The sequence below is a fragment of the Protopterus annectens genome, chromosome 7.part1, assembly GCF_019279795.1.
Source record: "Protopterus annectens isolate FY-2018-M chromosome 7.part1, PAN1.0, whole genome shotgun sequence".
Lineage (NCBI taxonomy): Eukaryota > Metazoa > Chordata > Ceratodontiformes > Protopteridae > Protopterus > Protopterus annectens.
The window spans coordinates 349,470,150-349,482,521 of record NC_056740.1 but is presented as its reverse complement, the minus strand read 5'-3'; the positions used below and the strand labels follow the sequence as shown (position 1 = coordinate 349,482,521).

At 43.2% G+C, this 12,372-nt stretch overlaps 1 protein-coding gene across 2 annotated transcripts in view; it reads left to right on the top strand.

The window, feature by feature from the left end:
• The window catches only part of DENND6A (DENN domain containing 6A), a 1,110,795-nt gene that overhangs the window by 404,603 nt on the left and 693,820 nt on the right, over nucleotides 1–12,372 (top strand). For both annotated transcript variants that reach the window (XM_044078774.1, XM_044078775.1), the window contains exon 5: nucleotides 11,448–11,528. In XM_044078774.1, the coding sequence (XP_043934709.1) occupies nucleotides 11,448–11,528 (81 nt within the window). The remainder of the gene's footprint in view (nucleotides 1–11,447; nucleotides 11,529–12,372) is intronic.

Sequence of the window (12,372 nt, the reverse complement as noted above, 5' to 3'; positions counted from 1 at the left end):
TTATCTCACTTTACACGGCTCCAGAGAGATCCCCTCAAGGAGCTTGGAGATACTCTCACGGGTAACATTTCTGAGGCGGTGGTCCAGATGGTTAACGCCCAGATGTCTACCCTCAGTTCCATCGTTAACTCCTCCATGAGGCTGATTTCATATGCAGCCGTAGGGCAGCAAGCTCAGGAGTCGCCCTTAGGAGGCAGGCCTGAATGCGCCTTTGTCATTTCTTGGAGGCCTTCAAGTCTTCATTCACTGATGCCCCCTTTTATGGTTCCTCTTTGTTCGGAACCAAGGTGAAGGACACTCTCACCAGGTGCGAGCAGGAGGGAAAAACTCTATCTGCTGTAGTGGTCCATTTTTCCCTTCCCCCTAAGCCTTATCCCAAGGCCCAGAGGGGTGGAAAAATGTGGTTCAAAAAATCACAGAGTTTTTTTCCTGGTGCACAAGATGAGCCCCCCCTCCAGAGGCAGTGGAGGGGGGGTGTTATTCAGGAAGACACCGCCCTAGAGGCAGAGGAGGCACCCGCAACTCGGGAGACCATGATTCCTTTTGCGGTTCTCCCTACGTCACTCCTGATGGGAGGCCTGACTGTGCGTTTCCAGAGCCAATCGGGGGTCGGATATCGTTATACCTGGAGGCCTGGCAAGACATCACCCAGGACCAATGGGTTTTACGAATAATTTCTGGAGATTATGTCATTCCCTTTTCGTCAGACCCCCCCCCCCTCCAGTCAGGAAAATCCCGGATGTTCCACCCAGTCAAAGGAATTACGCAGCTTCATAGGTTTCAAAGCTGCTAGAAAAAGGAGCCATCCAGCATGTCCCCTCAGACCAGATCGGATTAGGGACATACTCAAGATTCTTTTTGGTGCCGAAAAGAACAGGGGACCAGAGACCCATTTTGGATCTCAGCCGATTGAACAACCATGTACAAAAGTCCAAGTTCTGAATGGTCACATTGCAGTCTATTCTCCCATTGTTGGGAAAAGAAGTATGGATGTGCTCCATCGACCTCAAGGATGCTTACTACCATATCAAAATGGACAGGGCATCCAGGAGTCACCTGCACTTCCGGCTGGGAGCCAGTCATTTTCAGTTTCGAGCCCTGCTGTTTAGTCTCACCACAGCCCCCAGGGTGTTCAAATGTATGGCAGTGGTGATGGCTCACTTGAGACGTCAAGGATTCCAGGTGTTTCCTTATCTGGATGACTGGCTCCTCACTGCCACCACCAGGCATCTACTAATTCAGACCAGGGACGCCACCATAACTCTCTGTCAACAGTTGGGCATAACATTGAACTGGGAAAAATTTGCCTTGTTGCCCTCACAGTGTGTCACTTTTATAGGTGCAGAACTAGACACCATTCTAATGCGGGTATTTCTACCACAGGAAATAATCAGAGTCCTACAGCAACAAGAGAAGAGCGAAGGCAAGATGGGTTCTCCAACTCCTGGGGACTATGGATGCAACAATTATGTAAGTCCCTGTAGCAAGGTTACATATGAGGGTCCTTCAATGGCTTCTCTTTGCTCAGTGGTCTCTCCAAAGGCTTCCACTTTCTCACCCTGTTCTACTCACGGACAGGTGCAAACAGGATCTCAGTTGGTGGCTTTGCACCAACAATCTGGACACGGGAAAACCCTTCATTCCACCACCCCCGATTGCCACGGTGACCATGGATGCCTCCTAGATGGGGGGGCATTATCTAGGCAGGACAGTCCAAGGCACGTGGCAAGAGCACAAGATACATTTGCATATCAATGTCCTGGAGATGAGAGCTGTGCTACTTGCACTGCAGGCAATTCAGAGCGTTCTCCCTCTCGGGAGTATTGCAATCCACTCGGACAATATGTTAGTGATGTGGTATCTGAACAAGCAGGGAGGAACCAAGTCATATCCCCTGTGCAGAGAGGCCATGCAGTGTGGCAGTGGGCAATGTCTTCCTAACGTTTTCTGGTGGCAACGCACATTCCGGGGAAGTCCAACGTGATCACAGACAGGCTAAGCAGAGCTATTTTGATGCCTTACGAGTGGTCCCTGAACCGTCTAGTTGCAGAACGGATCTTCCGCAGATGGGGACAGCCTTGCTGCAACCTTTTTGCTAGCCCTCTCAATGCCAAATGCAGCAGCTACTTCACGTTGATCCTCCCTCAGAGGGAGTCACCCAGGGACGCTCTAGTCCAAGATTGGCCCTCCGGTCTACTATATGCTTTTCCTCCTGTCCCCTTGCTGTCAAAGGTGATACAGAAAGCGCAATCCTTGGGAAGCAGAATGATTCTGATTGCCCCGCACTGGCCTCGTCAGGTTTGGTTCCCCTTTCCTCCATTCCTACATCGTGGACGCGCCTTGGATTCTGGGCCCACAACCAGATTTACTGACACACATGTCAGGGCAGCTCCATCCCTCTCTGCGGACCCTCTAGTTGACAGCCTGGCTACTCCACTTCCGTCATTAGTTAGGCTTCATCATTTTCCGCAGGAGGTAGTTCATATTTTATCTTCCTCTCATAAGCCCTCTACTAGGAAGATTTATTCCATTCCGCAAATGGAAGAGATTTTCAATCTGGGCTCATACCCAAGGGATTGACCCTTACACAGCTCCAATTTCATCCATTTTGGAGTTCTTGTCTATGCTTTTTCACCAGGGCTCAGCGTCCGCCACCATAAAAGTGCAATTGGCTGTGATTTCAAATTTTCATGTCGCTAATGAGCCTAGTCTGATGGCTCACAGACTCTGTAAGGCTTCCTGAAGGGCACTCTGTTACTCCGTCCTCCTGTTTTGGAACCTATCATGCCTTGGGATTTAAACTTTGTTCTACCGGCTCTTACTTCACCACCCTTTGAACCTTCAGCTACTTGTGATTTAAAATTCTTGACCTGGAAGACTGTCTTTTTAGTAGCCATCACATCAGCCAGACGCATTTCAGAGATTCAAGCTCTTTCTATAAATCCCCCATACTTGATTTTTCATAAGGGCAGGGTTTCTCTCAGGCTGAACCCTTCCTTTCTTCCCAAAGTGACGTCTATCAGTAATCTTAATCAATCTATTGAGTTGCCAGTGTTTTTTCCCCAGTTCTCAAACAAGGCAGAATTTAAATTTCATCAATTGGATGTACACAGACAATTACATTTTTATCTGCACAGAACCAAAGATTGCAGAAAATCAGATCAGTTGTTTGTTTCCTTTTCGGAAAACAAAATTGGGTCTCCTGTCTCCAAAGTCACTCTGTCCAGGTGGATATCCAGTTGCATCTCTTTCATTTATTCCTCAGGGGGTAAAGATCTACCATTCCCGGTGAAGGCTCACTCTACTCGGTCTGTATCTACATCTACAGCCTGTCAGGCCAGATTGTCTATGGATGATATTTGTGCTGTGGCTACTTGGGCATCTCCTCACACTTTTGTTACTCATTACAAGTTGGACGTGGTATCTAGGGGCAGGTCTTCCTTTGGTTCCACAGTGCTCAGGAGTATTTTCCACTGAGCCTCCCAGGATTTAGGTGCTGGGGACGCTGTCCCACGGGTAAGAATGTAGGTGAGATTGGACTACATAACATCAAGAAGTTATGTACTCACCATAACGTTCGATGTATGTAGTCCATCTCGCCTCACATTCTTACTTACCCCCCCACCTTCCCCCTTCTTTGAGGATCTGGAGGTTAGGACTGGTTTTCAGAGCTCCCTTCACTCTTGGTTTGTTCTTCCTTTCCTTGGGTGTTGTTATGAATGGAGTATGAGTGCTGGTCTTCACAGCAAACTAGATCTGGGGATATAGAGCAATGCAGCATGAGATACCATCTTAGCCCAGCCAATAGAAAGACTTCGAGCTAGAAAAGTATGACCGAGTCAGAGCCGATATTTGGCTCCTAACCCACGGGTAAGAATGTGAGGAGAGATGGACTACATACATCATACGTTATGGTGAGTACATAACTTCTTGTTTTATACCCCTGACGACCTGACATCATGGAAGAAGGGACAGCAACCGACGCAGGATGCAAGACTTTGTTAATCAGGCCGACTGAGGGCTACCTGCCAGCAGATTACCCAAATATAATGACTGCAACAGTGAATACACTCGAACATCTACATTTATGGTAAGTGTACACAACTGTACTTTTGTATTAAGGATAATATTACACACACTGACCCATCAGACAGGTGCAGTCGTAAGTTTTGGACATCCTTATCCTACATTCGTGCTCTGTAGCATTTGCATTGGTATTAATCCTCCTCAGTCCTCAAGTTGGGCTGTTGTTTTGGGTAGATTTTCTCCTTGACAGTGTCCAGATTTGATAAGCACCACTATTATTTTTTTGTCACCCTGAAGTTTCAGTACCAGTTCACCCACAAGCTTTCATCTGCAGGTTCCTGCCAGTGTAACTTCATTTTAAGTCACTGAGTTACTTGTTGCTGTTTTTTTTTACTGCTTTTTAGTTTGATTAGAGTACCTCAGTCAGAGTCTTTCTCATTCTTTATCCTTTATTTCCCTGATTCACACTGAACAGGCTCCTATGTATATGGTTTCAGATCATCTTGTTGCTTATTAGATGTTATTGTTATTTCTGCCATTTGTGTGTGTGACCTGTAACCTAGTTGTCAACTGCTTTGTCCTGGCCTTACATGACTCTTCATTATATTGTATGATCTTATGTTGCCTTTTCCGTCCATTTCTCAATTGATGAGTTTTGGATCCAACTTCGGCCATTTTTTCCAGACTTTGAGATCCATACCTCAGACTTCTCACATTACCAATAATCCCCTCCTGTCCCCAGCATTACCTCAGATCTCGTTTGCCACTAATTGAGTAAGGATATGATTCACTGGCTCAGGATAGCCTCAGCTAAATCCCTTAACATATTCATTTCTCTCCCTTACCGGGTCTGCTTTAGAACAGCGAATGATCAGATGATCGAACACTGTTAGAGCAAACACGAAATGTCGAACCAGCAAAATAACAAATGGCCGGAACAGCAAATTTTTTCCAGGGAAAGAAATTGCTGGTCCGGCCGTCCAGGTTGTGCTGTTTCCTCCACTGTAATGCGATCTCTGAGTTGGTATATTTAAGTAGGGGGGTATGGGTGGCGAAGCCCCCCACTTCATTTAGTGTTTTTTTGGAGAACAGCTTCTGGTTGTTCGCTGTTTTGGATTTTTGACATTTAGAGGTCGATACAACAACGTTCCATCATCTGATCGTTCATTGTTATAATATAGACCCCTCTTACCATATTACTTCTTAATGTCCTATTTTTTGTAGACTCGTTGGTCTTATTTTTCTCTTCCTCCCCTTATCAAAAAAAAAAAAGTTTGTCTTATACCTTCCTCACGCCTTAAGCATGTATATCTGTCTTCTTCGTCTGTACTAGTTGGTTAGGCAGAATTTGCATATTTACCAATATTGGTATTTCTTGGCATTTTGTTCACTTATTTTGTCATTGTATCCTTTAACACCGTTATTGGTAGTCCTTTAACTTTGACTTTTCTTCTGCTGTCAGGTTTGTTCACTTTTTTTTTTTTTTTTATGATCATGCTTGATAAACCAACTGGTTTTAAAAAATGTGTGGCTTGTAATCAGATTGTTCAATTTGCATGGCCTTTGAGTATTGAGCCATAAGCTTATTCTCAAGGGTCTTTTACCTCCAGGAGAAGTCTGTTGTTTCATCTGCATCTAGAGCGTCTCCATCTAGGAAGACATCCTCAGAGAAGCACAAGAGGGACCAGTAGCATAGCTAGGAAGGAGCAAGAGAGGCAACTGCTCTGGGTGCAAAGTGTTGGCGGGGGTGTTTGTTTGATTTGCTACAGTATAAAAGTTAAAAAAAATCTTTTAACTAAAACCTGAGCACCGTAGGGCTGTTTGCAGGCACAGTTTAAATTGTAGCAAGCCTTTGCTACAGTTTAAATGAAGAATACATTTTTACTTATTTTTAATGAAACAGAGGAGGGTTGAGTGCACGGCACAGAAACGTGACCTTTATGGCTGAAAAGGGAGGGACATGTTGAACATCTGGCTATCAGTTTGATGTGCCAGTAAAATGAAAGTTTTTTTTTTTTTGTTGCTCTGTGGAAGAGCTGTATGGATGGGGGCATAGATCTGTAATAAGCCTATATCTCTTCAAGTAAGGAGTGATGGAGGATGGGAAGCTGGTTCAGGGCACTGGCACAGGTTACTTGTTGAGCCAGCTATGCTTCTGAGGGGGAACAATAGTAATAGGTTCAAAGGAAAGGGCAGAGATGCAAGGAAGTGATCCCCTGACTGCTCTACTTTCAGTGTTATCTTCGGCTCCAACTACTAACCTTTCCAAGCTTTCGGATCCAGCCACCCGCCCGTATTCGACTCAGGTATGATCCAGGGCTCCTTCCTTACTGGAGCCAAGGTTTTTCCCCAGAACCAGATTCTGCTAGGCAGTGTTCAATTTTCTTTTAGGAAAGATCTATGCACAATACTTCTAAACCACCTTCCATGTCTCCTTCCTTATGGTCCATTAGGTCTGCTGAAAGCCTGATAAAACTGATGTGGATGGAGTGATGAGGAAATTCTTCAGGAATCAAATTTAGGTTGAAGTTCTCACATCTCCATCTCCCATTGGACCTGTGAGCTTTGGATCCCCCTCTCTTACCCATGGCTACCGCTATCCTGATCTGACCACCGTGTTCAGGGACACTGAATCTGAGTTTTCCTGGGATGTCCAAATCATATCAAAGTTGTTGTCATCTTTGACTCCATCAGAGCCAGATGAATCTCTGAGCTGAAGCTTCAGTACCAAATCTGGGGAAAAGGCTTGACTCTGAAGCTGTCAGAGCCTTCCCTTCCTCTCTTAGCATTGGCACTAGAAAGACAGCTTGACTGTGGTTTCAGTCACTGAGCATGGTTGAGTTGCCCCCCCCCCCATTATCCCGGTCTGGCAACTTTGGGTCCTACCAGAGTGGTCTTGGGTTCCCCCTCAATATTTGCCTTCAAGGCAGTTGAGAGAGCTTTCTCCAAGGTGGGAGATCAGACATCCCACCCTATCACGGCTCCACTCACTCCACAACTGATAGCCCTGGGTGCTGATCCTGCATAGGCTATTCTATTGACAGCTGGTTCACACTAACCTTGATACAGTCCTCATTCAGGACACCCCTCAGACTTCCAAATCCTTTCTGGAACATCCCCCTGTGAAAGCTCCTAGGAAGCACAAGTGTAAGAGGAGGCATGTTGATTTCCCCAGGAGTCTGACAGAAGACGTGGATTTCAGTGAAGGGAATGGTCCCTCCCGATCACCACTTGAGGACATCTCATGCAGGGAGATCTTTGAATTTCTCAGACAGAAGGTAGGTTGGTCTTCTGAAGCCTCTTTTCAGAAGAACTCGTTTTTTCTTGAGGCCTTTGGCTCCAGCTCATCTACTCAGAGTGGTTTTCCCGGCTGATAAGATGGTGGATTTGATCTTTTGCTGTGCATGGAAGGAGCCAGATGTTATAGATCCAATTCACAGAAAGCCAGATAAGTATCTTGTTGCTGTCAGTGGAGCATAGGCCCAGCAGTGGATGCCATGGTAGCAGCTACAGCCACCAAGAAAAAGCTTGTAGAAACTAGCTCATCTGTCCACCCCCCCCCAGTAGAAAGTCCATTGCTTTGGAGAGATTTGGGAAGTGAGTTAACACTTCAGTTACCTTTGCTTTAAGATCGGTGAATCGTTTGACACACGACTAGTTTTCAGAAAGATTTGACAACGTGACTAGTTTTCAGAAATATTTGACAAAGGAGCTCTCCAAGTATTTGTCTGGGTCCCCGTGTCTGTGGAAGACAGGAAACCTATGGATTTACAACTGGCTACCCTTCAGTCCATGTTGAATGCGTCCATGCAACTAGTATCCAATGCAGTAGAAGGTGCTTTGAGAGCCTCAAGTACAAGCATTACCATAAGGAGACATGTTTGGATGTGTGTGTGTAATTTTGCCAAGCCTTTTAAGACATCTTTTATCAATGCCATGTTTGATGGATCGACTTTCTTCAGCTGTAAAATCAAAAATACACTTTCCTTGAGTGAGCAGGATAGGAAAACTCTTTCTGCCATAGGCATATAGTTTTCTAGCCCCTAGAGGACCTTCTCTAGAAACCAGAAAGGCAGTAAAAAGCCTGTGGTTTCAAAAATCCCCAAATTTTCACAGAACTGTTCTGCAAATAGATCCTCTCAAGGCAGAAGGGGTTATTCCAGTGGTAGACATCTTCCTTCTGTTGTATAGTTTATTTATGGCAGGGGACTACCAGATTGGCTTCCTTTTTTTGGAGGAGAGCGTCTTGGTTCTATTTGGGATGACACGATTCATGCACGAATGGATGTGCTCGTACAGTGCCTTAGTGTAGGATTCAGCAGTTGAACTTTCAGCTCCCGTCTGCATGGCTGTCATGAAGTTTGTCACTTTTGACTTGAGTAGCATGAAGTTGGCTTTGGAGAAGTTTTTTTACTGAGGTTTCCTTACTGGGGCGTGGGGATGGGATGTGGATGTCAAGGGTGATTAGCTTATGGTCAGACTTGACCAATGAGAGGGTGACCACTGATGGAGCATCTATCTCCCATGTTGGTAATGACCAGGTCTAGGATATTAGAGCCCCTGGTGGGACAATGGATTAGTTGATCCAGGGCGTTGGAATTTATGACTTCCAAGAACTGTTGGGAAAAGGTGTTGGTACTCTAGTAGTTTTCCCATTTAATGGCAAGGTAGTTGAAATCACCCAGTATTAGGGTGTTTGGTTGTATCTTAATATTTTCCAGTATGTTTAGAAAGGTGCAATAGGAATCTTGGGGCATGGTGGGGGATCTGTAGCAAGCTACAATTTGGATTGCAGTCTTACCTAGTGTTAGTTGCACCTGGAGAATTTCAGATGCATTGTGTGGATTTGCATACATCTCACCTTAGGTTGGAGGTGAAAATGCAACACAGATCCTTTCTATGCCCATCACTTTCATTCCTGGTGTGATGCCCCACCACTGGCAACAGTAATCAAGGAGCCTCAATCCTCACCACTAGCACCAGTGGGGGACTTCCATTGGGAGGATGACAAGTACACACACAGTAAAGAGCAATTTCCCTTAAGAGCACACAGAGAGCACAGTCAGTCCGGAGGTTTCTCCCTCTTTCTCCAGATCCCCAATAAGACTCCCCACTGGCACAGCTATAGAGTTGAAATCTCAGCTGAGTAACCAAGCCAAAACCTCCAGCACCCTCTCTGTCCAACCAGTGCTTAGTGTTCCTGCTCAAGTAGCTGACACACACACACTCTTTGAAGGTTTGATATGCACACACATACACACACACCTGGGAAAGGCTGTCACAGATTTACTAACTATGCCCCCTTCTCCACAGACTATAAGGTAGTTTCGCCTGCCACCAGTCACTCCTTATCAGCTACTTTAAGGTCCTTAACAAAGGGTGCCCGATAATCCAGATGGTAGTTTGACCAAGAGCGAGGCTATTAGGAGTGGTCTACACAGTGTCACCAAATAAATATGCAAGTACTTTCAGAACTTAAATATGTCTCACAAATATCAGTCACAATGATATGTTTAAATATATTTAATAATAAATACAAGAACAAGAAAATACTCAAGTAAATCATCACAGTAACTTCAGAGTTCAAAATCACAGGAAATATTTAAAACAACATTGCAGGACAGTGCCAAATAAATAAAGAAAAACATCTAAATTAAGGTCAAGTATATTCCTGACTATATGTAAAAGAAATTAGCTGCGGTTGCGTTGTCACCTCACAGTAAGACGCTGACCGGTTCGACTCTCAGCTAGGGCGTCTTCTGCGTGGAAACATGTGTGAATGGGCGTACCTTCGTTGAAGGTTGTGCATCAGTGCTGGCAACTCGGCATGTAAAAATCAAGTGCCAATCATTAGCGGACCGGAGTTCCGCTGTGGCGACCCCTAACCGGGAAAAGCCGAAAGACACAACAACAACTGTATGTACCCTAGTTAACATACTTCGAGAGCTGGCAGGCAGACGTGGTGAGTGGGTGTTCTGTCAGGTCAAAGACAAAATACAAAATGCACAACCACTCTTTCAGAGTTCTTGAATTGGTATTCCAAATATTACTGCTGGGAATATCATTTCTTGTCATGTGACTTCAGTTTCCAGGCTCACAGCCATTGATTTTAGCATCTACCTTTGTGGCAAATGGTGGAAGTCATAAAAAATTTACATTCCTCCACATTTAAAGACAGTACAAAATACTTCTCTAGTACAGACATTCTGTCTCCTGTTCACTGAAACTGAAAGATAACATCCTTTTATTATGGGGTTATATTGTAATTTAATCTTTCAGCTATTCTTCTAAAGTTAACTTTTTGTGTTTCATTTCCCATTGTTTAGATATATACAGCTAAACAGTTATAGTAGTGTATACACATTTCTGCTCACTACTTTACAAAATATCTCTTCAGCACACATCTGTACAATATGACATACAGTTCTAATACATTTGTAACACAGGCATATGAATCATGTTGATATTCACAAATGACACACAACCACTTACAAAATTTCAGATAGCTGGGGTGGCAGTACCTCCTTCTATCACACTTCTGTATAAGTCATATTAATATTCACAAATGACATATAATTATTTACAAAATGCCAGATAGCTGGGCTGGCAGTATCTTCTTTTGTTATACCTGGGATTGGGAAGCAGCAACTTGATTGGTCAGCTTCCTTCCGTTTTATGAAACCAGAGTTTAGCCAACTAATCTCGCAGTTTTAGACCCCTGAAGCACACATGGCTCAATCACCTTTGTGGTTAAGTACAAAGGAGAAAAAAAAACATCAAACCTCTACTAGATGTTGGCGATGATCACCAGCTCTCTTCTCCCTCTCCTGGTGTCCTTGGATGCCTGATTGGTTGTTAGGAATGTATGGGACAATTAGTTGGTAACGTGATAGCCATAAGGATAAGATAGTGGGGTAAAAAATATTTTATGGGAAGCTTATTGTCTAGTGGACAAGCTCCGCAGATTTGCATTGCTTCTTCATAAATGCTTGACAGATGGGGGTCGGCCAGTCTATAGTCTGTGTGCTTCTCTCATAAATATGACTTTTTAGCAACTTAATTTGCCTGTAAACTTGTTTGTTTTTCAAGTTATTTGTCTCTGCAGTGGGCAAGAAAGAAATAGAAAATTATAGATAGGGGAATATCAAAGGTGGTTGATCAGAAGAGGTTATGGGCAGAGTTAGTAACCTGAGAAATATGAATAATCCGATACTGTTCCCTGGTTGTGTTTGTGACAGTGATGTTTCATACCATAATATTGCTCATTCATGCTCTCAGTGTTTGCTTCTCTGAAAGATGTATGATTAAACATCTTAATCCAGTCTTAAAGCCCAAAGGTGTATGAACACCATTTAAGTTATTGCTTTTTTGTTTACTTATAAAAATGCATTAATTGTTTTACTCTTAAACTCTATTTTTAGAAAGACCCTGCACATTACTATGGCTATGTGTACTTCAGACAAGTTCGAGATAAATCATTAAAAAGAGGATATTTTCAGAAGGTAAATTTGTCATTTCTTATTTTTGTAAATTAATTTGCACTTGTTTTGTTTGCTGCATAACTGTTATTGATTTTGACTGCTGTGGTTATGTCTGGGAGCAAAAAGTATTGTGAAAAGTATAAACAATTTGATGGTATTGTGTAACATTGAACATTTCTTCTTTAACCTAAATCTTGAGCATTATAATTGTTTAACTGTTTTGTAGACCTCTTCTGTTTTATTAGACATTTGATGGCAAGATTATTTTTAAAGATTGGTTCCAGTGAAAAGGGTATACTGTGGCATCTAAAGCTGAATAAGCATGTTATCTCCCTGTGTAAAAAGTATGCTGAGAATAAAAATAGATCGGTACAGTAACAAGTAACTACTAAGAAAAACAAAAAAGTACTGAAGCTAACACAGCTGAAGGTAAAACAATAAACTTTAATGCACACAAAAGAGACTAAGCGCTTTCACGGTGTGCTCTCACCGCTTCATCAGACTGTTCTAAATTAGTAACAAATGCAGTTAAATATCATAAGTTAATTAGTCAATTAAAGCAGTGATAAAAACATCAATTATCTAAGAGAAAAATGTCACAACAAGAAAGCAGGCAAATGAAACATATACAAAAGATAAAAAAAAATATATAAAAAATATGTATAGAAAACAATCCTATGCTCAGTGTTTGAGAGGTCTAGCTTTTTAAAAAGGCTTAAGAGAGGCAACTTCATTAAGACCTGGTATTTTATCAGCATTAAGAGACAAAATCCATTTTTGCTCTGCAGATTCTGTGTGATTCCTAAGATCCCCCCCTCTTAAACTAGGAATGATCTCTAGCACAAGGAATTTAAAATGATGTTCC